Raw genomic sequence first — 26,543 nt, forward strand, 5'->3', positions numbered from 1 at the left:
CATTTCATGTTACTGTGGAACCTCGGTGATACGAATTTCGCGGGGTCGGTGAAATATTCATATCATCAAAACACACACAAAATCAAGAAAAAATGAATTTATTTTTAGCAGAAAAAATACCTAATAGTAGAACACCGTTGATACGTTCCTCGCTGCTGCGTTTTCCCGGCTGCTACGTTTCGTTTTCACGGTCCCGACCTAAATCCTACATTTACTTCCATGTATTAAGTTCCCCTTGATACGTCGCCAATCTGTAATTTTTCTGCATCTTGCGTTGCATTTGAATGTGGCAGTCACGTAAATTTAGCGGTGCAGCCAGCTTGTATGTTGCAACAAGTGACCGGTGCGTTGCAACAAGCGACTGGCACGTTTCCGATACGGCGCGGCCGCGCCGGCGCCGTGTCACATGGCTGTATCTTGAAAGCGATCTGCGACGTGCGTCAAGTACAAAGTGTGCCTAGTGCCGGATACTTAGTATGCGCTATGCTTTCGACGTTTAGTTCGTGTTGAAGCGAGAGACAGCCGCGCTTCTTTACTCAGCGAACTCCCGCAGTCATCGAGCGAGATGGGTTCGTGTTTACCTGTGCGCGCACTCGTAACACCGTGCTTGTTAATTTAGTTAGTAAGCGAATGTTTACAAGTATATACGGCCGATAAAACTACTATCCTTACTTCATACAGCTGTCTACTAATTTGCTATCGCATCATTGCCTCGCTTTTCGGGCGAAACTGCAACTTTTTTTTTTTCTGCGGTCCGTTGAAAAGCGTATCAACAGGGTTTTCTACTATCCGTGTCCGTTTTCTTCTTGCCCAAATTGTCAATGATAGTCAAATCGTCAATGATTTGACGATTTAGGCAAGAAGAAAACTGAACGCCTCAGCACGTCAGAAAGAAGAAACTGAATGCCTCAGCACGTCGAGTGCAGGGAGCGTTTTGGCCGACGTGGCTGCTGCCGCGGTCATCGTTGCTGCAGCGACCCTCGTCGTCTTTCTCACTGATCAAAGCCTCTGCTAGGCTGTGATGTGGTGGGGACGAATGAGAAATTGTGCAGCCGCTTGATGTAGCCGGTTGCTTGGCGACCATGGATCCCGCCTAGATCCCGCTGTGCCGGCTTGTCTGTGCTGGTCACTCCGCTGGCTCGGCTGCCGCCGCCGTCGCTGCTGCTCACTCGTTAATATGATCCACAGCGGCACGGCAACGCGTTCGTAACAGCTAATGTTTTTCGTATTAAGGGTGGGCGGAGGGGATGAAAAATAACTTTCTTGTTTCTAGGCAGAAAGGGCTGAAATTTGGCACACAACACTGTACATTGCAATAGAGAGGCAAATATAAAATTTCATTAAGATATCTTCATTAGTTTTTGTTTTATAAGAATTTACAAAAGTTTACAAGTTCCTTGCTCGTGGAAAGCCTGGCACAGTAACGAAACATGGTACGGAACTGGGATTACTTTGTATGTTTGCCCAAATGTCTAATCTACATCAAGACAGTGTTAGATTTTTTTTTAGTGCCCTCATAATCTTTTGCTCAACATGACATACATGTGAGTTGTGTTTCACTGCATAGAGCCATGTAGTTATTCTGAAATAATTAAATAATGGAAAGATAATTGAAGATTTCAAGACTGTCTTGATTTGCATCACAGTTTATGGATCACAGCAAAACAAACTGGATCAAAATCGGTCCAGCCATCGTTGTGCTATGCATTCCACGAGCGAGGTGACCAACAACAACAAAAATAAAACACAATTGAGAAAACGGGCTGCAAAGTATTGCAAGCAGTGCAGGTTTATTAGAATGCATCAGGGCGGTAATTTTTGGCATCATTGCTGTCAGGCATCTTCTTGCACCTTTGCCTCTTCGTTTGGTGGGCTTTGAAAATTTCCCAGCTCTCGCTGAGAAATGGCATTGGCCAGGAGAGTTCCTCCGATTTTTTTTTATTTACTTCTTTTTTTTTCTCCCCTTGTTCTCACCTCTGTCCATGGGCGATGTGCACTGCAGGCCTCCAGTAGGGTGCCTGGATGCAGCGCACCCCCCCAGGCGTGCTGCATTGAGGCACCCTAGCCTCCAGGATTGGTAGTGGTGGCGGTCACTCCGAATGTTCCTCTTCACCGATGAGTTCGTCTGAAGCGGATTTTTTTTTGCATTGAGTCTATGGAAAACCAAACAAACGTTACCATGTTGTTCGTTGTATGCGAGAATTCGGCTTAACCGAGATCGTCTTAACGAGAGTTCACTGTACTTTAACCTGCACACAGTTTAACGAATGATTAATGACGCTTTATCCTTTCCCACATTCACGTGCACACCTGCTTCGTATCACTGTCCTTTGCTTGACATGTAATGATATGCTTACATTTTTCCTGCCTCATTTGTTGACCTTGGTTTCAGTGATGCATGTTTTCTGCTATCTTTTGGTATCTCGATGTAGCATGGAAACATTCTCTGAGACGGCTCGGCGGATGCTGATGGAGTTTCGGTGCCTACTCCAGAGGACACCAGCTGCCGTCACCAATAGCCGACATTTACAGCTTCTTGCAATCAACATGTTCACCGTTGCAAACACCTGTCTAAAAGGTGAGCTTTGTGGCCAAGTATTCAGGCTTTGTGTGTGCACTTGCGCTTGTTGTTGAAAATTGTAGTTTTTTTTAGTTCACCGAGAATTTTTCTTTTGCACTAATGAAAAAGCCGCTGTTATTTGCCTTGGAAACAGCGGTTGAATACCAATAAAACTTGATTGTCTTGATGAGCCAGTGAAAGTAACTAGCTGACTACTAGTCACCTTACGTTCCAAAGCAGAACTACTGCTGTGCCTTGTGTGTTACATTTTGAAGTGTGCTTGTTGCCTAGCTTGTCTGCAGGTTTCTTTATTTCTTTTTTTTTCTTCTTGCAGTCATATTGTAACAGCTGTACAATATGGGGTGTCTGTATATGTTGATTTTTACCATAGTGTAAACTGGACTTTGGGAAATGCCTCATTACATCTGGTCTGGCAGTAAATATTAATGAAAATATTTAAGTTACCAGGAATAAAAGAAGAAAAGCAAAGAAAAAATAAAGAAGAAAGAATTTAAGCGCCACAGTGTTCAACACTACTATACTGTAAAAAATGGTGGTACTAGAGGGCCTGCTTTTGTTTGCTGCTGGCTCTTTCCACTTTAAAACATATTTCTAGAGGCTCCAATAGAATCTTTACACGTGGCTGTTGTGTTGGTCATGCCACAGTGTAGCACTTGACCTCATTTCTTAGTGCAAATCCACAAATCAGCAGCATTTCCAGAGCATCCCTCAGCTCTGTTGTAATGTAATGCTATGGTTTAATGATTCTATTTTTTCCTCTATCATGCTCCTGCCTGACACCAGCAAAAAAAAAAAAAAATCATGTTTGAGTAATTGAACAAATGTGAAGAGTTAATCAGGAGAATAATTATTATTAAATCTGCCCCCGAAGCAACGAACTTGCAGCGTTTGCCACTGGGCAGAGCTTATTGTGTTCTTGGCCATTATCTTTCACCATATTTTGCACAGTCTCTTCTTATGCAATGGGACCAATGTGCGGAACTTACTTTCCCATCCATGTGTCTAGATCGCAGCATGGACCCCGACTGCCGGTCACTGCTCCAGGAGCAGAGTCTACAGGTTGCACTTGCCCACGTGGCCATTGTTCTGGAACGTGCCACACAGCTGCTGCAGCAGAGCTCGTCCTCCCCGTCGTCCTCATCCTCGTCCTCACCTGGTGCACCCTCCTCGTCCTCCTCCTTTTCACGGGTCTCCCTTTCGGACGAGGTGGCCGAGCTCCTGCCCACTCTGAAGCTGTGGACAGACTGGATGTCCTGCCAGAAACGGCTCTGGATTCCTCCGCCTACGCCGTGCGACTACAACACTAGGTATGTGCCGCTTACTGCTGCTTGCAGGCTTTGTTCATGTTGGTCGTCATCGTGTATAGTCGAACCTCAGTACAGTTAAACCTGTTTATAATGAACTTGACAGTATTGCGAAAAATGGTCATTTATCAGTAGTTCACTATATGTGGATTCACTATTCAACTTGCACCAAAATTAACTACACTTAAACTGGCATTGGCAGTTACGATTTGGCACCACTTTGGCTTGTTCATTAACAGGACTGCACTCGAACCACAGTTGGGGGTGTGATTATTACGAGAGAGGGGGAAGGAATCCTAATTCTGAAGACCAAAGTTGGGGGTGGGTTTAATATGCGAGTGTGTTCATTGTGCGTGTAAATACAGTATGTAGCTTGTTCGTGACTTCTGTAAGCTTACCTCAAGGTCTATAACTAGCTATATAGCACTAATTAGCTGTTAATTACTTATAAATGAGCATTACAAGCCAGTCAGTGCCCAAGGCTTGTCCACTTACAGAAAACATTTGAGTGGCCCTTGAGATATTCAGCACCAATATCTGACGCACAATATGTTGGTGTTCTGCGTAATAGTGTTCCACAGTATGCAAGGAAGGTTTTCAGATAGAACAGTAAGTGGAACATGTTGTGCTGCAAAGCACGAGGTCGCAGGATCAAATCCGGATTCCCCCACTACTAATCCGGAGTCCCCCACTACGGCATGCCTCATATAACCAAATTGTGGTTTTGGCACATAAAACGCCAGAATTCAAGTGGAACATTAAATGTAATGCACTTCAACAAGGCTGACGTCTTGAGCCTGGTGCTAGCCTTCGGATTTCTAGAAAGTTAGACATATCTTGAGCATTTACTGCATTCTGTACTGCATGCTCAAATGAATCAATAAAAGTTCACTAGTCAGAGCTTACTGTTTTCTGATGTTCACAACTGCTTTGAATTCTGGCCTTCAAAATTGATAATTGTGTCTCATCTCCTGTATATTTATCGATTAGAGAAAGCTACTGCAACTATTGGTATCAGAGTGCTGGTATGCTGGCAACTGAATGCTGTTTTTTTTTTTTTCTTTTCCTTCTATGATCTTAGTGTGAAAGGGAATGTTTGGACAACACTGGCAGACCTTCTGACAGTCCTGCGAAGGTTGAACCTGGGTGACATCAAGTTTTTCAAGGAGCCCGGAGAAGGTAAGAATTGATCTGGCTTGGGCCATTTTATTTGTATGTAGGTAGGCCCGTGCAGGACTCAAAATATTTCGTTTAGTTGTTTCGTCGGGTTGTTATTCTGGACACTCAAATTCTGCCACGTTTTCATTTGGAAACCATTGGAAAGGGTGTAAATGGTCTTGACCGTTTGAGGGTCACATTCTTTTGGAGAAATGCATTCCCCTAGGGTCACATTTCTTATTCCAGATTTAAAGTATTTGCAGTAACTTATTTTTTAAAAAAGAAACAGGTGAATAAATTTTAAGTGGCATTAAAGTGACAAGAAGTTTTAATATGTGCAGTATTATACATGGGTGTATATTTCAGTACATGCATAAACTTGCACAATGAATTTATTATAACTGTGATAAAGTTCACACAACCTTTTCATTTGTTTTAATTAGGTTTGACACAACTAGGATCTGTATTATGTAACATTTCATTTCATTTTTCGTTTGTGTCAAGTGTCGCGTCGAGAGGCCGATTCTAGCAAAGGCGGCGGTACGGCAGCCTCCAAGCCTTATCCAAACCAACAACGAATACCATGGAATTGAAAAAGTCTTGAGTTTCACCCAAAAGGCGAATCATTGAGAGCGATAGCAAACTATTAGAAGCTACAGGAAATAAGGTTTATAAATGCAGTAATCATATGCTTGCAAATTAAATTAACGAGCATGGTGTGACATGCGCACAAGCAAACATGAACAGACCTCACCCTCACTCGATGACTGTCGGCATTCGCTGTTTCAACTCCAGCATAACGAAGAGTGCTGGCAGCAGGATACAAACGCTTCCTGCTGCCAGCACTTTGCCTTTGCACTCGCCGCAAATTACTTCCACGATATGGCGTATGGGCTGCGTATGTGCTCAGCCGTGCAGACAGCCCTGTGCAGCCACAGAATGTTGTGTGAGTGCCTGCATTAAAACTCAGTGGTGCACAAGCATCATAAAAACAAAAGCGCGTGAGAAACCTGCCGTAATTGATTATTTCATCGCTGGAAGAGATTCTATCAGCTCTCGTGCAGCACGCAAAAAGAGACACATGCACAGCGGTATCGCTGGCTTGCAAGCACTTGCCTGTAAGCAAAGTATAATCGCATGCCTATGGAAGAGCCATGTGGGCTAACAGTAACATCTTTCAGTGACGCTATCAGAGATGAGAAACGAGAGAGCAGTCAGTTTTCACGGTGGCCGTAACTTAAAATGACACATACGACAATGTCAAATATAAAGTGCGCATGCGCAGAAGTGAGCACGTGGCAGTAGACAAGCCAAAGGGCAAATACAGTAAAAGCCTATTATAATTCGGATCTCACGGGACCGGAAAAAATATAAGAATTATCCGAATGCGCAATTAACGAATGAACAACAAAAGCAGCATTAAATCAAGCTGTAGCAGCATACCTTTATTTGCTGAAGTTGTACAGCGTTATAGACGTGTCTGCCTTCTTGCGCAAATCCCAGCTGACATGACAATTTTTCGGAGTCCTTCTAAGTGACCAGCAGCATGCAAGCAAGAGATCCAAGTGAAGGCATATGTGCATTGCGACAGTTAGTCACCCACAGTCAGTCACCCACCGAAGCAAAGCTTCTTCCAGCTGAGAATGATCTGCGGTTCGCAGCCGCTTTCTTGGAAGCATTAAACTTTTCACTCTTCAAAGGCTTGCAGGATCTGTTTTTCGTTTTGCATACGTGTTCAATTTGGTTATCTTCACGTTGTACCTTTTCATGACGTCTTGTCGCGATGCACCATTCTTAAATGCTTGCAAGATTTCGCCTTTAGTTGCCAAGTTCTTGGCATCGTACTTCTGTCGCTTTGCCGGCATTGCCATCAGTGCAGCGTGTGGTGACACGGCATGCACAATACGGGAACAATGAAAAAGAAAACTCGACGAGTACAAACAACGCAGGTCCTACGACAACAGGGAAAATGGCGCAGCCCAGCAGAGAGACCAAGGAAAGGGGGAAAAAAAAAAAAAGAAAACGGAAAGCAGAGGCTCAGTGATGCTGCAGTCGCCCCACCAACTGATGATGATGGTCCATGGCCATGCCTCCTGCGTTTCGGTTTCACTCAAGTGGTGCTAGTGTCGCCTTTGCTTTCGTGTGGTGGCAGTCAGTCAGCATTTTTCCGAATTATAGGGTGTGCATGCAAATTCTGCCAAATTAGCGAACATTTGGTCGCATAGACTAGCATGCACTTTTGCTGGGTCCAGCATACCGGTCCGAATTTCTGAATTAATGGGTGTCAAACTAACAAGCTTTTACTGTACTACTCCTGAACCACCTTGTTGGCAGCCACCATAGAGTGAAGTGAAAAATCAGTTCTGGTTGAAGCCAGGGGTGGCAGCACATTAGGAAATTTTTTTTAGAAGACACGGGAGATTGCAGCACCCCTTGAGTGATGCTAGCTGGCGCGTCATTCTGAAAAGGCGGACTTTTTTCAGATGTTTTGTTGCCGTAATACATGTACGTCCACTGCCGTTTGGGACTTCTTGCCACCACCCTAAGTGCATGGTGGTGACCCTAGCACAGTTAAACCAATCAAAGCCAAGAAAATTGCAAATTTGACCATTTCCATTGTCCAGAATAACACCCACATCTAGAAATTTAGGAGAAAGAATATGATGTAAAACCTTGTGTAGGTCAAGATTAAAACTGCAGAAACTGCTATGCGGACTGCCCAGTGAAATTTAGTTTTTGCAGTTGTTGCTCTGAAAGTGAGGCAGTATCTTTTCTCTCACTTCTTTGCAGATCGTGAGCTGGTGACCTTACCTGAAGATGCCACCCTGGCAAGCTTTGTTCCCTGCTGGGTGCTCCTCAGGAACCCTTCTACGTCCAAGTGCCATGCGATCGGGTGAGTTGCGGTTTGGTCCCCAGTAAATTTGGTCCCATTTGTGGAGCCCAATGTTTCAACTTGTTCAAAACATTGCCACTACAGTTGAACCCCGCAATAAGAAATCCCAGGACAACCAAATTCTCACTACAAAATATTTTCCCATCCCCAGCAAACGGCCATGGGAATCAATGCATTTCGCATCTCTTGACAATGAAACATCACTGCCAGAACATTTGTCCACATGTTATCAGCCCACATAAGGCTAACAGAGTCCACAAAGCACTCAAAATACTGCCACTGATTGAGAACTGCTTCAAGCATGTGGGTTTCAGTTCCATGAAGCTGGCATATCACGGGCAGCCAGCAGGCCTGGGACTCCGAGCTCCTTAACTCGGCCCTGTGTGTGGCTGTTGCTTTGAGGGATGTTGCCATGTTTCCTAAGTGAAACTGCATTAGTGCTTAAAGTACTGCTGAAATTGCTGCAGAAATGCCCTGCTAGTACCTGCTATGCCCTTTACGCCTCGCATTGTGAGAAAGTGTATGCTGCTCCCTTCCCTGCGGCCCCTCACCTCCCTCACTTTGTCGAGTTCGGGAGTGTTCTTACAAATTTTAATGTTTGCAGGTTTGCAGCCATGAATATTATTTTAAAGCTGTGTGTCCTATTGGTGCAGGAGCGAGCTCGTAACTACCTGCGAATCAGCCGGATCCAGTTCTTTGGGGACTACCTGTGTGGCATCTCTCCACCCTACCTGGAGTTCAACGTGGAACGCAAGCGCTTCGTTTCACTTATCGCTGTCTCGGACACAGAGTCTGACTCGGAGAAAGAGCTGACTTACGATTCGGTAAGTGAATTGAGAATTGGTTTTGAACTGCCTCCGGTGGATCACTGGCATTTACAATGGCGAGTCAAATAATCACATACGAAACTCTAGGGTCGGCTTAGATTCGAGGATTTAAAATAAAGCGCCAGTTCTTAACTGAAACTGATAAATACGGTGCATAGTTAGCGCCATCTAGAAAAGTTAATATCGCAGCTGCTACTAGCCGTGCCAGTAGCCAACTGAAGTACACGAGCGACGTCGCCATTTTGACCTGCGTCGTATCGGTTGTATCGGTATGGTGCAGCATCGGCGCGCGGTGTAGCGCTATCGTAATGGCACCAAATGGGCGATGCCACTATAGTGCCGCTTTCTAAACGAATACTGTATTTACTAGGATCTAACGCGCACTTTCAACACGACCCTAAATCTGCGTCGGCATTTCAGAATGGCCGCCTCGCACGTGCGTCGAGCCTAGCTACCGTAGCATGCGGAAGCTTCCTCCATGTGCTGCAGTACACGTGCTTAGGCAAAAGTCTACCGTCTGTGTTCACATTCTCAGCGTCTGCTCTATCTATCAGCATGAAGTACCGAGTTCATCATGATGCCGCATTTAAAAGGAAAGTGATCATCTGTGCGGAGACGGACGGAAATCGGGCCGCATCACGGGCGTTCGGAGAATCCGAAACTTGCGAGCGGGACTGGCGCAAACAGAAGGAGAGGATTTTCGCCAGCAAAGCAATGCGGAACGGTTTCAGTGGACCGAAGCAGGATGTAATCTGCGACGATCCACTCCGGCGATACGATCGCCTTGGCCCTATCTTGAAAGCAATCTGCGACGGGTGAAGTCCGCCGCACGCCGTGTTTTCGCCGCGTTGAAGCGAGACGCATGCTAGCACGAAGGCGCGCTCCGTCTCCAGCGTTCTGACAGTTCGTTTCCGCGGTCAACGAGCGAGATGTGTTCATGTTTGCTTGTGCGCGCGTGACACCGTGCTTGTTAATAGCGATCTACTAATTTGCTATTGCATTCGATGCATCGCTTTTCAGGCGAAACTGCGACTTTTTTTATTCATCGCAACTTCAGTGAATCGGGAGGAAATCTATTTTTCCAAATGACAGAAAGTTGTATTTCTGTTTGAAAGCATGAGGTGCGCGGTACTGTAAAGGACTTTTTTTTCCTCACGGAAAACGGGTGCTCGTTACAATCGAGGTGAGCGTGAGAATCGAGTAAATACGGTAGTTGTGCTAGCCGTAGAGGCATCGTCAAACGTTCAAGCCGGGCGGAACTTCGGCATCGGTCTGTCGTTAGAGGGGGCCACGGGAGATTCTTTTTGCGTGCGCCGCAACGAGAATGACATTTACCCAGGAACATTGATCGTGCGCTCCTTCCAAAAATGCAGCATCTCTAATGCGCTTGATGGTACTGAATATAGAGCACTGTTTGAAGATGTCAGCAGTAAGGAAGATAGCGACGAGGCTAGCAGCGATGGTGACATAGAATGAGCTCGGCATGTTCAAATTTAATAAATGCTGTTTTATTTTGCGAATGCTGTCCTTACTTTTTCGTTCGGCCTACATTCGTGGTAAGTTTTTTTTTCTGACTTCGAACTTTTGGGGGGGTCGGCTTAGAATCGGAGTCGGCCTAGATTCGAGTAAATACGGTATATGACAAACAGGGTGCTTTATTTAAAAGTAGTCTCCATGAGCATTTGTCCTATTGACTAACGAGTCGTTGTGATTCCCGTCCCATAGAAGTCCTTGGGTTGCTGATTCAAAAAGTCTGTAACTGGCTCTTTAACGTCATCGTCCGACACGAATCTGGTTCCTTTGAGTTGTTTTTTCGATTGCCTGAAAATGCGGAAGTCGCAAGGCGACAGGTCTGAGCTGTATAGCAGATGTTGCAGCGTTTCCCATTTGAACTTTGTCACTTTTGTGTTAACCACATCAGCAACGTGGGGACGGGCATTGGCATTGTGCATAACTTGTCATGGAGCAAGATAACCCCATTCTTCAATTTTCTACGTTGTTTGTTCTTGATTGCAACGCGCAGCCGATCCAGTGTTTCACAATATCGGAACCGATTGATAGTCTCACCAGGTTTGGCAAATTTGATCAGTAATAGCCCCTGACAATCGAAAAAAAAAAAAAAAGTCAACAGCACCTTTCCAGTGGGAATGATGGCCTTCGCTTTCTTTGGAGGTGGTGGATTTGAATGTTTCCACTGGAAGCTGTGCTGTTGTGTTTCAGGCTCGTAGTAGTAGCACCATGATTCGTCCCCGGTAACAATTGCAGACAAGAAGTCATCACCCTCATTGTGATACCGGATCAGATGAGTCAAGGCAGCACCGAACCTCTCCGTCTTCTGGCGGTCGTTCAAAATCTTGGGCATCCATTGCTCACACAAGAGCCGAGAACCTAGATGGTCAGGAATTATGGTGTGAACCAAACCGTGGCTGATGTTCACACACTCTGCCAGTTTATCGATGCTTATCCTCCGTTCTTGTCTAATCAGCTCATCAACCTTTGCAATTGTGTTGGGGGTGATTGCACAGTGGCTTTTGCTCGGTCTTGGATCGTCTTTGCAACTTTCACGTCCTTCTTTGAACCGTTTGCTCCAACACTTCACAGTGGCCAATGAAATGCAATGTTCACTGTACATAGCAGCCATACAGTGACTAATTTCTTTTTGGGAAACGCCTTCAGCTGTCAAAAACATCACAACACGACTCTGTTCAATTTTTGGAGCGTCCATTATGTCACACAACCATGTTCAACCCAGTGTATGAGAGAATTAAAGAACATTTATCCTCTACCTGTGTGTCATTTTTGTAAATGAGAGATACCCTGTTTGCTACACTCATGCCTAGCAGATAATGGATCGAACCATTATTGTGCGGGGTAGGTTGGCTCACTTTCATTTGACTCGCCCTCATGTTATTTTGGGGTGTGAAATTGTGACGTAAGAATATGTTTACATTGGCAGACTTCATTTCGTCAGGAATATGTGCTACTGGCCTACTACATACCGGAAGCATACACCCTTTCTCAGAAAAGCTCCTGGACTGAATTTCATTTCTTTTTTTTATACAGTAGAACCCCGCTGATATGTTTTTCACGGGACCGTAAAAGAAGAAAAAAAACCAAAACAAAAACATAAGAGTCGTGAAACGCAAGAGCCAAGAAATCGGACAAATTGAGAAATGAGAGTAGTGGTGAACTGCACACAATTTTATTTTAATTCTTACATTATACAAGAAGTCGCAGTTTCGCCAGACAGCCGAAGCATCGATTGCGATAGCAAATTAGTAGACAGCTATACAAAGTAAGGATAGTAGTTTTATCATCACCATATAAACTTGTAAACATTCGCTTATTAACTATATTAACAAGCATGGTGTCATTGTGCACAGGCAAACATGAACACATCACACTCGATGAGCCACTTGCTGTCGAGGAAGCGCGGCACTGCAGCGAGCGATGTGACCTGTGCCGTCTATTGCTTCAATGCAAACGGAGCGCCGAGAACACAGCACGCACAACTCTACGAGCCGCCGACGCACCTACACCGCCTAGACTCTGCCCCCAACACAGATCGCTTTCAAGATACGGCCCGCGCGCCACTGCGCAGTACCCAGTTGATGCCAGAGTACAACGCCGCCCGCTATCCCCCCCCCCTTTGCCATGAGTGTGACGGAAGAAGGCGCGCTTCCTCCCCGTTTTTCCTTCTTGTGCGCGCGAGATTTAGCTGTAGTCATTGGCTTCCACTCGCACATACAGCATACGGCACGCGGCGACAGCGTTATCGCCCTTGGACTTTATAGGGAACCATCTTAACACAAAAACTAGTGCGAAAAAGACATGGATGAGCAAGAAACTACAAACACGGGCGCTGTGTTTGTCATTTCTTGCTCGTCCACGTCTTTTTCGCGCTAGTTTTTTTTTTGTTAAGATGGAACCACACCAACTTGCCCAGCTCTCAGTTTTGATGTTTATACGGAACATCTATGCGCCAAAACCAATTTTTGGGCCCCAACGCGTCATAGACACCATCCTTAGATAGCAAAGACGGGTCTCAAAGGCCATGCTTTTGTTGGCAGGAAACCGATAATACGTCGTCATAGGTGTTGCCCCGGCCACTTTGGGCGGCCAATCCCATTGCGAAGCCACCAAGCCAAGTGACATGAAAAGTTAACATGGCCGCTTGGGCCGGCACTTCGCAACGGATGATGCGGGAACGGTCCCACAGTTGTGATGCAACAGCAGGACTACCAATGCATGGGTCCTATGGGAGCTATGCAGGGACCGGCCGAAAACGACGTAACAGCCGGGAAAACAGCCGGGAACGTAACAGCGGGCTTCTGCTGTTATAATAAATCACAAGAAATCGCTGTGACAGAGTTATTTTGTATGTTCTCGGAGTAGACGTAAACTTGGGACGGTTTTTCTTTTAAATTTTTTAGGCAGAATAGTTGTGTTTAGCAGACTACTGTGTTTGGCTTGTTGGCACATTTAGTTCGACGTCGAGTGACTTGACAGACACAAATTCCCAGCAGAGAGTTAGTATCAAACGCGGTGAACGCACAAACACCTATTGAAAGTTCAAATGGTTGAAACAAATTTACGTTGCAATACAGTCAACGACCAATTTTCTGGACTCCCAATTTTTCAGAGATGTCCGGTAGTTCAGATGCCTTCACAACACGGGCAAAAAAAAAAAAAATGGGGGGAGGGGGGAGAAAAACCACGCGAGTGCATTTCACACAAGAAAAATTTATTGATGGGGTTTCTAAAACTACTCATCGTCACTAGAGTTGACCTCACTGGTACTGCTGCCGTCATAGCTGCTGCGGTCCCACAGCGCGTCGTCATCAAAAGTGAGTCCACACTTCGCGAACGACCGCACCACGACATCGCGCGGTACAGCCCCCCACGCAAACAGGACCCACCTGCACACAGTAGCCAGAGAGGCCAAATTTTCTCGCGCTGAAGCCGCCATTGCCGCACCACACGTTCACTGACTCCAGACTTGCGTCCCGCTGCGCAGTTGTTAGTTTCCTCAACATGGAGGATAGCAGCCCGTTTGAACGCTGCTGAGAACGAGCGTCGAAAGTTCTTGGCACTCATGACAGGCGCGACGATTCAGCACAACAGCAGAAGTGACAGATGCGCGCGGCCGTCGAAAACAATCGTATCTCAAATAAAAGCTCTTCCGCCAACTACTAATACCCCCCAAACGACGGCTCTTCCGCCAACTACCAATACCCCCCTAACGGCGGCTCTTCCGCCAGCTACCAATACCCCCAAATGGCGCTCTTCCGCTACTACCAATACCCCCTAAACGGCGGCTCTTCCATGATCGATGCTCCACAAGAGCCGTGCGCTCGTGGTGCGCGCAATCAAAATGTATGCAATACAGCGCTACGCTTCTACTCCATAAAAACGTAGGTGCAAAGTGTAACCACGCCGTAGCGCCCCTGATTTCTCGTTTCTCTTGCCGTTACTAGCGGTACACGGTTCGGTTTCGATTCTAAGTCGACCCCCCAACATTGGATTGCCAAATTTGAAAAAATGGGTCGACCTACAATCGTGTAAATACGGTACCCTATAAAGTCAATGTATAAAGACGTCCGAAATGTCGCACGGAAGAAATATTCGCCGTCCGATTTTCCGGACTTTTTGCCGTGGCCACAGGTCCGAAACGGCATTAATCGAAGCCACCACTGCCACCATTTGATTGTTTCGCTTCCTCAGACTGGCGCTCTCGCATGCAGATGCGCTGGCAGCCGTAACCATCACTGCAGCTATGCTAGACCTAGCTACTTCGACGTTCGCTACCAAGCGTCTTGCAGTTCGGTTTCATGTTAAATGCAAAGCATTTCTTGGCGAACATTTGCCACTTTGACAGTATCTATCTATCTATACCTACCTACCCACCCACCCACCCACCCATCCATCCATCCATCCATCCATCCATCCATCCATCCATCTGCCTGCCCGCCTACGTCTTGGTGCTTTCATGGTCGTACCAAAATTGGCATAGTATGACGACAGTGTATGGTGAACATAAATGATAGGTCATGACATGAATATCACGACATAGTAGGTCATGAAACAGCTGCGTACGTCTTGGTGCTCTCATGGTCATTTCGTTAACTTGGTGTGTACCAAAATTGGCATAGTATGACTAGAGTGTATGATAAACATAAATGATAGGTCGTGACATGAATATCATGACATGTGTATCATGTAGATCAAGAAACAGCCGCCTTCGTCTTGGTGCTCTCATCGATAACTTGGTATGTAACTGGAATGGGTTCGGTCATGGGTACTAAGTGAAGGAAACACTAAAGGATGATGGTAGAAGTCATAGTCATGAGCATGACTCAGCAAAAATGACAATGACTCAGCAAAAAGTGATTAACACTAAAGAACCACTGGAATGGGTTCGGACGTGGGCATTAAGTGAAGGAAACACTAGAGGATGATGATAGAAGACATAGTCACAAGCATGACTAAGCAAAAATGACAATGACGCAGTCAGAAGAGATAAACACTCAAAAGCCGCTGAAGTGTCGTGCGAACATAAATGATAGGTCATGACATGTGTGTCGTGTAAGTCATGAAACAGTCGCCTACGTCTTTGTGTTCTCGTGGTCGTTTTGTTAACTTGGTCGGCTCCTCGCACTCTGCTTTGCATAACATAGATTACCACAGGGCGTTGGATCTGCCGGCTTTTTTTTTTTTTCATTGAAACAATTTGTCGCTGTTAGCAATGGCGTCGACTCTGCCTTTGTAATCCTCGCCAATGGCTTCGAAGCTCGGAAAGCGCGGCGGGTTTCGTAATGCCGGTTCCCAAAGGTCAGCTTCGCCTCAGTGCAGCAGTGTTACACGGTTAAGCATACCAAGAGTGAGAAGGGGCAACTGTCACGGAACACGGCATGTGTCCTTTAATTATACACGTGTGCACCCGCGTTTTTCTATCACAGTACGAGCACAGTTATGCCTAATAAGCGTACTGACAGGCCTTTAGAGCTATATTTCGGACATGCCTGTGGCGATTTGAGCCCTAGGAGGCAGTGAAAGGCATGCATTCATTTTTTAGGACTGCCTGATACCAAGAGAAGGGAAGCGCAGTCGAGGTCGGCAGAAAACCAGATGGGGTGATGAAGTTAGGAAATTTGCAGGCGCAAGTTGGAATACGCTAGCGCAAGACAAGGGTAATTGGAGATCTGAGGGAGAGGCCTGCGTCCTGCAGTGGACATAAAGTATAGGCTGATGATGATGCTGATGATGATGATGATTTTTCTGACGTTTTCGCGGCCCCTAGGCAGTGTGAAAAATCGGACGTCGACTGTATATGCACAGGCAAAGCCGTCTTGTTAAAAATATAATTAAGATAGTTGGGTAATTTTTATGCAAAGTACCACATTGATTGGGTGCACATAAATTCAGCTCTGCTGTATTTACGAGGGCGATTCAGAAAGTAATGCCTCCAAGCCCACTACTTTGCCAATAGTAATGCAAACATTTTGAACTCTTCATCATTAATGCACTGATGTTTGAGCAATAGAAAGTCACGTGCCTCACCTTCCTATCTCTTCTCGTTCCAGAGTAATAGGGCAATCCATGGTATCCAGTGGTGATGTCCGGTTGAAACAGCGGGCTGTAATTGAATTTCTGACTGTGGAAGGTTGTGGATTGTGTGGAGATTTGATGCAGCTGGATCTTGGTCTTTCACAGTCCTTGCCCACTTCCACACAGTGCTGACGTCAACACAGGCATCCCCGTAAACCGCAGACAAGCAGCAATGAATGTTGATGGGCGCACAACCTTCCACAGTCAGAAATTCAATTACAGCCCGCTGTTTCAACCGGACGTCGCCACTGGATGCCATGGATTGCTCGATTACTCTGGAACGAGAAGAGATAGGAAGGGTGGAGGCAAGTGGCATTCTATAGCTTAAACATCAGTGCATTAATGATAATGAGTGTTTGCAGTATTATTAGCAAAGTAGTGGGCTTGGAGGCATTACTTTCTGAATCACCCTTGTATTTATGAATTCAGATAATACTGAGACCATATAGTGTGCAGATGTATGTTTTCCACTGTGCCAAAAGTACTTATTGCTGCACCAATTCAGGTTTTATTGGGATTAGCAATTATATGGACATTCCAGGTGAATTTCTGCTGCCGGCGTCGCCGAGATGTTCCATACATACAGTGAAATCTCATTGGTACGATTCTGCATAATACGTTTTTCGGGATAATACATTTCTTGTTCTTTTCCCGGGCAGTGTCTTATAGGAGCAATGTATTTCGGATTATATGTTTTTTTTTTTTCGGTTCCCGTGAAGATCGTACCAACTAGATTTCACTGTATTTATCTATATTCTTCTTGTGTGCGATGTGTTTATCTATGCCATATATGCAAGCTCGGTGCAACTGCCAAAGTTGCTCAGACTAGGTATTCTATTCCTGACTGCATTATTCCTCAGAATTTTTTAGAATAGCAGCGTGCAAAAAAAGTAATGACACATTTCATTCACAGCACGTACCTTTTATCTTGATCTTCTCAGTCTTTTAAAAGGTGCAAACCATTTTAGAGCTCACAGTCTGCAAGGTATGTAATTTCACTGGCGACGCTCTATATGGGCAAACCAGTGGTGCTTGTGCTATGCAATTACAGGTCCCACACGGTATGTAAATGCTTTCAAGGGTGCCAAAAAGTTTGGTGCACCTGTATATAGTTATCTAGTTAGTAAGTTATATAGTTAATCTGAGGGGTTCAAGTGCAACATTAAACCTTGCTATCACTGATAGGACTTTGCCCATTGGGCAAAACTGCCAATTTTTTTGCTTGCACCAAAAGGTCAAATACAGTGGAACCTTGTTGATACGATTCTGCATGATACGTTTTCGGGATGATACGTTTCTTTTTTTTTTTCTTTTTCCGATAATACGATTTGGTTGGAAAATACATTGGCTGATATGATTTTCGGATGATATGTTTTATCTTGCGGTTTCTGTGAAGATCGTATCAATGAGATTCCACTGTAGTTCCACCACTGCGTCTCTCTCTTTCTGTTATTACTCTCCAAGGTGGCTACAGACTTCTGCTGATCAGCACATGGTATGGTAATGGGTTCAATTTGTAGCGACATTTCTATGCAGGCGTAAGGCATAAACGCTCGTGTACTTTTCGGTTTTGGTGCACTTTAAAGAACCTCAAGCGCATAATATTAAACCGGAGCCTTCCATTACAGTGTCCCTCATAACCCATTGTGTAGTTTCAGTGTGTTAAACCGCACTCTTTTTCTTTTTTTTTTTTCTCTCTGAGATTTTGCTGGAAGTGTCCATCGAAGAGACTGAACAAATTAAGCGTTCTCTTGGGAACATCTCACTATACTTGTTCCATGCTCCTGGCCATCACTGTTATGTACAGGTGCTGTTCACATGGTCATTTCGGAGAACCTTTACGGGAATACAAAATATTGCTTAATGAAGCCTTTGTTCACTGTGACATAAGCGAACAGTTGTGGAAGGCCAATGTCTCAGGCTTGTTGTGTAGGGATGTGGGGGAGTGGCATACGCTGGCTCGACAAGCGCATGCTTTGTGTGGTTGCAGTCTGACGACGAGCTAGAAATGGGCGACTCTCTGGACGACCAGGAGGCACCGCTCAAGTCCGGGGAGGAGGAGAACGAGATCCAAAGGTTGTGGACCAAAAAGGAGCAGTTACGCAAGGCGAAAGAGCAACACGAACGCCAGCACGCCTGCGTCCAAGTGAGTCAGACGAGGCGTTCTTCTGGCAGTTGCTCTTGATGGCACTGAATTAGTTTTTATAGTCAAAGCTTGTTATAGCGAAGTCATATGAAATGAATAGTGCCAATATGAAACTGAATATGAAACAACATGAACAGCCAATATGAAATTCCTTCATCATATAGGTGTTTTGACTAATGGGGAATAGTCTAAATATAGCTAGGTGAAGTGAATGGACCTCTAGCTCATAGGCCTGTGAGTATATCAGCTTTACGAATACATCATGTCATGTGACATGTTGGCCTACCTATTTAGGAGGTAGTGCATACATCCCTCAGGTTAGAATCTGTTAAATAGCAAGCGAGAATCGTATCTTTGTGTCATGGCTGGTTGTCCCTGTATATGAACTTGTAGCTTGTGACCAGGTATGGCCTATTTTGAATTACAAGTAGAAATGTCATAGCATGCTCATTTGCTTCAGTTGTCATCCATGCATATACTGGCACTTCAGATGCTGAGGTCTGAAGTTATAGTTTCCTTGAAAGGCGTAAGCAAAACTGTTATTTGCATACGTACTTGTGATGGGGAATGAACAGTTGGCATGAAAAATTCACAGTGTATGTGTTCCATGAAAAGGTTTAATTTCTGAGCAGTTTATGCCCGCAGCCGGTAAAACTGGGCAATACTATGCTGTTCCTATATACCAGTACATGCTGAAAATCCGAATATGAGGCTGCATGTCTGAGATGCTGAAGTATTCGGCTTTTCCTCGGATCCCATGGTCAGTAAGCTTTTGAAGCTGAGAACTGTGAGGGAAATAGCGAGACTAGATCTCCAAAAAAAGGTGAATGTATTTTGCTGTCGAGGTATGTAACATGCAAATGGCAAGTGTTACTTGAATAAATAACCTGTGTTTTCTTGATGCCTGCCTAATGAAGCTTAGAACCTGGTGGTTATAGAGGGAACCGTTTTCCCACATGTTGGTCACAGTTCATAGCGCACAGTTAGGGCAACGTCTGTTTACTTAAAGCGCATGTCACCGTTTCTGATTTACACGCCGAAGCGAAGGATTGACAGCAGCGCGCAGAGTGACAGGGTTAGAATGACTCGGAAAATGGCATTGCTACACTTAGAAGCGACTGAGCAGACATTGGGAAGATAAAGGAGGCTGTGCCTGCAGTTTGCTGCATGAACACTTTGCTGAATTCTTGAAAGTAGAAGGGACGTGATGTTTACGACTAATCATTTCTTTTCTCTCTCTGTCTCTTTGTTTTTCTTTTTGCATTAAGTGAAGGACCTAGACCTCTGAGCCTTACAAAAAATACTGGCCAGCCTCACAGCGCCTTACTAAGTGGTTTAATAGTTTTACTGCTGCCAGTTTCGGTTTCGTTCCCGGAGAGGTGTTGGTGTTGTGACGTCGCGACACAAAGTGGTCACGTGGGAGCAGGGTATCAATCCGCCAGCCTGGTATCGTTCCTTTCCTCTGTGTTCGTGTTTCTGTTGATTCTATGCGTTGGTGTAAAATTTACAGCACTACAGATACCCTGCTGGCTGTAGTAAAGCTATTAAATTATTTAGGGCGCTGTGAGGCTTGCATTTTTTTCCCCGCGCATTTAGAGGTGCTTAGACTTTAACAAAATAGAGTCGTGTGCTTTGCCAGCAAGTTTTTTTTTTTTTTTGGGGTGGGTGGGGGGGGGGGGGGGGTGCAGAAACAGTGGCCCGGAGAAGTTCGCTTACGCGTGTACCTTTCTACGCGAATATTGAGGTTTACTTGCATTGACCAATAACAGCGACATTCAGAAACGCACGGCCGAAGCCTGTTTGGCGCGCACAGACCACTAATTTTGACTTTCCACGGCCGAAGCCTCATCTTCAGTCGTCTTCGTGTCACCCACCTTGCCTGGGGGCAGTACTGCGGTCAAGGCCGCGAATTAATCCCACCAACCGATGACCCCGGCCTAAATGCGTTGTCGCGCGTTTAGGTCGCGTGTCACCGCTGTGTCTCCTGTACTCTCCCACGGCCCGCAGTCGCGGGAAAGCGTTAATCGCCAACCGTTGTGACCCGGTGCTGCTGCCAAGGCACGTTTAGGCGAGGTCCTCGAAAGGGTGTGGCCCGTAGCCCTCCGTTCTCGTCTCTTCTCGACGGAGTAGACGACCGGACAGGGCCCTTCGGGAGACGTTCCCCGGCGGCTCCCTGGCGATATCATTAGTGGACTCCTTTGGTCGACCTGGTCCATCCGACAGCGCGTGTTTGTTCGCCACGCGAAGAGCGAGAGCGCTGCTTTCGTGGGTCAGGTCTTTCCCAAACGAAACGGCGCGCTTGCATAGAGAGGGAGCACGAGCTGACGTCGAGGTAGTAGTGAAGAAGGAGCCCCGTGTATATATAACTGGAGCGTGTGTGCCAACCTCCTCCTGGAACCAGCCGGCGGGTGACGTAACGGCCGCCGATCTCTTGACCACGGAATAACGGCCTTTACAACCGTCTGCGCGGACGTCCTTGCCCTCCGATCGGAGGACCCATCCCAGCCGCGCCTCCCTTTTACGCATGCGCCCGCCTCGCGCGCGCCCGTTCGTCTTCCGATTTCCGTACGCGGAAATGCGAGCGAGGAGAGCGAACGAGCGAGCGAGCAAGGTCACCGGCGCGCGCTTTTTTCTTATTCGCCGACCGATCGCCGTGTGTGTTCACCATCACTTCGGTTGTATGCGTGTCCACGCGCGCGCGTCGTGCGTATCGCATTTATTGCCCGCAACCTCGCCGAGATGTCGGCTGGCAGTGGACAGAAAAAAAAAAAATAATAATAATAAAAAAAATAAAAATAAAAAGCTTTCCTGGCTTGTCTCGCCTCCGCCTGTCTCGTTTCTTCCATTGTCTGTACATGCTCGTCGATTGGCTTCACCAATCTTAGCGCTGTACTGTATACGAGGCATTGCAGAGCTTCCGAGATATTTCGCGTGCGAAACAAAGCAAGCAAACAGGACGGTCTATAAACCGCTCACTTTACGGTACTCGGGAACGAGATGTATCCGTGGGATCATTCAGTATATCTATAGGCGCTCGACGTTATACTGCGGCTCGTCCTCCTCGGGGTCAGCGCAGACCCGTTGCTGGCTGCGGTATCACGTGAGGCGGCCGGACGACTCTATCTGTGCGCTTGTCGGCGTGTGCGTTGGACGCGCCTCTATCGCGGGTCGACGCCGGCCGCCCCGGCGCGGCAGTTCGAACAAACCGCTCCCACGCGCGCGCTGGGCACGCTCTCATCCTCCGCGCTTGCGTTCCTATTATACCTCTCGATCTTCTTGGGCATCCCTTTAGTATGGCGTGTTTTCGTCTGTGCACCGCCCTCCCCTTGATCATTTTTTCCCTTTGACTTCTTCTTTTGCGAATGCCGGGGCACTCCTGCTTTCTGCCGCGGAAATATAGTCGTTGAGACGTCCGTACTGGCGGGGGCGCGGAACTTATACTACTTCATGCGCGGTCCCAGAGCACGTTGGAGCAGGCCACTTGGCAGCCATACGCACCACTCATTGTTCGTGAAATGGTGTTCCTGTTTGTACGTGACCCGAGTGTTCTCTGTTCGTGTGGCCTTTCCCGGTGTTGCCTTCCATCCTGCGTTCCCTCCGGTATATGTCCCTCGAGATGCATCGATCGCGCCTTGTGGTCCGCTTCCTGGCGCGTGCCTAACTATAAATTCCGGTTGGGATATATCGATCACTGCGGGCGGCGCTGCTAGGCTCCCACTCGTCATTCAAACGTCCGTGTTCCTCTTTTCTTTTCTTTTTTTTTTTTCGTCCAAGTTATTATCCTAGCGCAAGTGCTGTCAGTCTGCGGATTGGAAGGGACTCGCGAAGCAACTCGCCGCTGCCGCTCTGACCCGGCACGGTGATCCGGCGTGGCGCCGTTTCCGGCTTCGCTCGTGGCCGACAGGCAGACTGACTGACTGACGGACGGACTCGCGAAGGGCGCAAGGGCGTCGTATATAATGGGTACGTGTTTGTAAGCGCGCCCGCCCTTGTTTCCGCCAGTCTTTGGTGCGCCCGGCGATCACGGTAGCGATCGCGCCCGCGTCTGTCGCTGCCGCCGCCGCGGGCTGCACAACGCAACGATGACGAATGGTTCTCCTCCGCTGGCCCGTAACGTCTCTGTCGTAACGTCTCTGCCTGCTGCGCCTAGACGCGTTGAGGAGTATAATGGCCGCGACCGGCACTTTGCACGTCCTCCGTCCGTCGAGGGCGCGAAGACGGGGCCAAACGGGCAGCGCCCAGTGTAGTCGTCGATGTGGTGCCCTACTCTAGTGCCTGCGGCGCTCGTTTTGAGTCTTGGGTGTTTGCTTTCCTGCTTGCCTTCGAAGCAACGATTGCGGTGTTTTTCGTAAACGCCTGTGCCTAATCCCCCCCCCCCCCCTTCTTCCTGTTGCGTTCGCTGCGAGCGGTCCACTCATTGCCCCCCCCCCCCCCCCCCCCCCGTTTCAGAGAACTATGCGCACCAATTCTTCGAGGCGGAAGATCATTCGTCTCGTGGGCGGTGCGGTGTTCCCAAGGGTATATATATATGACGGGAGGAACCTAGAAAGGAGGGAAGAGGAGGGGGTGGGGGAGGAGGGTGCAGGGGACCCGGAGACCTGGGGGACCGCGCTCCGAGCACCGCCTGGTGCGGGTTACGCATTCCATCTCGGTTATTTTTGGGTGCGATGTTTTCTTTCTTTATTATCATTATTTCCCCTCTTTTGCTTTCTTCGTTTGCGGCACCACCATGCTGATGCACCAATTGTACGGCCCGGGAATAAACGAAAGAAACAAGGCGCGCGTGGCTGATTGCATTGCGGGCGCACGCTCGTCGAAATTCGGGCGCTTTTGGTTAAATTGGCGGCAGCGCTCATTCTTCTTATCTTATGACTACCAGACGTCATCCTCTTCCTTTTTTTTCTTCTTTCTTTTTTTTTTTTTGTTTGAGCGGGGAAGTACGTATAGATGTGCAGAAAGATTATGGAAAGAAACCGTGCGCGTGGTCCCGCTTCTTTTGTAGTGTCCGCTACCGATGTGCAATCCATTTTTCATTCCGCGAGCGAATTAGGCGACCCGGCGCGTGGACCATTCTCTTACTGCTTGCTGTCCAGGCTTTGGACGGCTTGGGCGTGTGTAATAAGCGAAATTGCGACGCGGTCGAGGATTATGTTGTCTCCCGCTGCAACGCTGCTGATTTGTACCGTGTGTGTACTGTAGTTCCTCCCTGTTTAAGGCGCCGAAAGAAGTTCCTTACGGCGTCTCTCTCATTTCCCGTGAAGCGGGAGTTGGAAAAGTAATTTCGCGTACCGGTGCGGGAGAAAGTGTGTAGCGTGGAATGTGACTGTTGAGAGCGGGATGCGCTCGCTCCAAAGTGCTTTCGTTTTCGTTTACGCCTCCCCCCACCCCCCACCCCCGTGTGTTGTTATGTGCGTACGTGTGAGTGGACACGCAGGTTCTTGCTCCCGTAAGGTTGCGCACCCAGACGACACGACCCGGCGCGTTCTTGAGGAAAGAAACTGCAGCGCTTGTGGACAGCACCTGCTGCAAAGCGCGAAGCTCCGTCGAAAGGTCGTTCTTGAAGGTCGTTAAGGTGTTTTCTCCCCAAATAGCTTGGTTGCTTTTTTAGTCGCTTCATTATTGTCTTTTTAGAGACTACTGAAGCAAATGGGGGAGGGGGCGAGGGCCATGCTTTCGGGTCGTCCCGGTGTAAATTGCCCCAATTTTAGCCGTCGTGATCGATTACGCGGCACTGAAGGTGGCGCGGAAACGTCGTATGAGTTGCGTCTTGTGTCGGCTTGCCGGAGAAGTAAAGATCACAAAGCCAGACGGACGGCTGGGGAAGATTACGCGCTTAAGTGCTAGAGGCGGAAAGCGTATGTTGTGAACGCTCGAGAGTTCTACAACCGTTATGGTAATGGACTCACTTTAGTTGTTTTTCCGAGGTGCCTTAGAGCGATAAAGGTATATGTGGGTTGCACTCTCTCTCTCTTTTTTTGACGTATACATTATCTCGCTACGCCTCGGCTTAGCCGTATTTTACGGAAATAAGGGAGGTGAACGAAGGCGTACGTGATAAGGACGCATTATAGTTAACCCCTGTTGATGTTTGGTATGGACCGCTGCAGGTTTGTCGTATTCCTTCACATGTTACTCCCGTCAGCCGGGGTTGTTGATGGAATCTATACAAACAGTGTTCAAACGGCTACCACATCTGTTTGGTGATCTTATCTGATAGCGTAATTCCTGCAAGATGGGCCGCATATACGGATTTGACCGTATATGGCCACGGAGGTGGGGTACATGCAACACACCGCGGATGCGAAACCGCTGGAGTGACAGCGTATTGACTGCGATCAAAACAAAATGAAGCATAGGTTAGCCATAGGGAGCATGGGTTGGGCATGGTAATATGCACTGTGCTCCGACGCAGGCTTTTAGCTTGTTCGTAAATGTATTACCGTTTACAGAAAACCGGATTATCGAAGCCATTGACGGCAATAGCAACGCTGGTAGTGACATCTTGTGACACTTTGTCCAACTACAAGGTGTTTGAAACGTTTTTATGTTTCGTGTGCGTTCTCGTCGAACAAAATTAAGAAACGGACTGATTGTCAGCGATCATGTCGATACCGACGCTTTACAACAGTAGTTAAGCGGAATATAGTATAGGTAATGTGACCAGATTTCTCGCATGCCAAAGCGGAAAGGGAAGGAGTAGGAGGGGAGGGGAGAGAGAGAGAGTCGGTCGGTCGGAGATAGAAACGAGATTCAACATTTATGTGAAGTTTTGTTTATGTAAAGGAGGGAAAATGTTTTATAAGCTATTCAGTAAATTTGCACGTGCGTTTCGGCATTATTCCGCGTGCTTCCAACACCACATCCGTGACCAAGAACTAAAGACACATGAAGACTGCTTAGTCAGTGCGCTTCTGCTTGGCTACGGCTTGTTAGCCAACGCATCGAGAAGTCCATTGTAGCTGTGGCTAGCTGGATCGAGAAAACGTACGAGCCGTAAGTTGTCGTGCGTTCTAGGGGGGTTGCGATTTCGTAACGATTCTGAAAGCGAACCGTTCTAAAGATCAGACTCGCGCTTTCGTCAGCAAAAGCGCCATTCTGACCAATCACGTGAGGGCAAGCGAGCGGTTTGCTTTCCCAAACGTTATAAAATCGCAGGTGCTGCTCCCTCACTTCCGGCAGTGCTTGGCTTTGCCGCCTGCCTTTCAAGTCTTTTTGAAGGTGACGTCACATTCTGTGGCGTCACCTAACCCGAGAAAGTGGATATTCGATTCTTTGCCACAGGGAATGCATTTCGGGACAACTTGGGGCCCGGAGAGGTATGTATACCTGAGGTATAGGTCACCTGAGGTATCGGCCACTGCTGTAATAGCTCCGTTTCCCCTTTGGTTAAAGTTCGTCGCCACAGGATGGCGCCACAAACGCGACTGTCGACATCTGGCATTCCGCAAAAGGTAATACGTTTAGGGTCAAGCTAAAACTCTTAATCGTCTCCCGCTTGCGCCGAGCCCTTTGCTTAGGAACTGTGCGCTGTGTGCATTCTGCGTGCAGCTTCAGTAATGAGCTCATTTATTTACTAGCCATTGTGTCTGCGCCATTCTTTTCGGAAGGGGAGAATCTAGAGGCTTGCGCTTTCGCTTTTGTTGGTATCCTCGCTACTTGTGCCGGTAGTGCAGCTTCTATCCCACCTTCTCATCTCTCGAACCACCGTACGCCACCAAAAGGAGGGGGAAAACACTAAGAGCTCGATTTTCTTCTTCTTCTTGCATTTCCCGCCAATCTCCGCGTGTGCTCACGCGCCAACGAAGGGAGGCATTCGAGGAGGGGCGAGCACGACCGCGGTCACGTCGTCGCGGTGGCCGCACCTGCGTCACAACCTGTGTCAACAACCGTAAATCAAAATCGTGTCGACTCCCTTTCTCAATCACCCGCCCTCCCCGCAGCCGCCGCTGTAACCACTGGCTGAGTGGGGATTCGCTCCTGGGGCCCCTTCCGAGCGGCGGCTTTCGCATCTTTTCGCATTCCGTGT

At 47.3% G+C, this 26,543-nt stretch overlaps 1 protein-coding gene across 1 annotated transcript in view; it reads left to right on the forward strand.

The window, feature by feature from the left end:
• Positions 1-26,543, forward strand: part of LOC119446153 (telomerase-binding protein EST1A-like) — a 75,682-nt gene that overhangs the window by 19,333 nt on the left and 29,806 nt on the right. The window contains 7 exon segments of the mRNA XM_037710509.2: positions 2,433-2,578; positions 3,588-3,888; positions 4,967-5,064; positions 7,834-7,884; positions 7,887-7,936; positions 8,590-8,760; positions 18,362-18,517. Coding sequence (XP_037566437.1) covers positions 2,433-2,578; positions 3,588-3,888; positions 4,967-5,064; positions 7,834-7,884; positions 7,887-7,936; positions 8,590-8,760; positions 18,362-18,517 — 973 coding nt within the window.

Source organism: Dermacentor silvarum, chromosome 3, assembly GCF_013339745.2.
Source record: "Dermacentor silvarum isolate Dsil-2018 chromosome 3, BIME_Dsil_1.4, whole genome shotgun sequence".
Lineage (NCBI taxonomy): Eukaryota > Metazoa > Arthropoda > Arachnida > Ixodida > Ixodidae > Dermacentor > Dermacentor silvarum.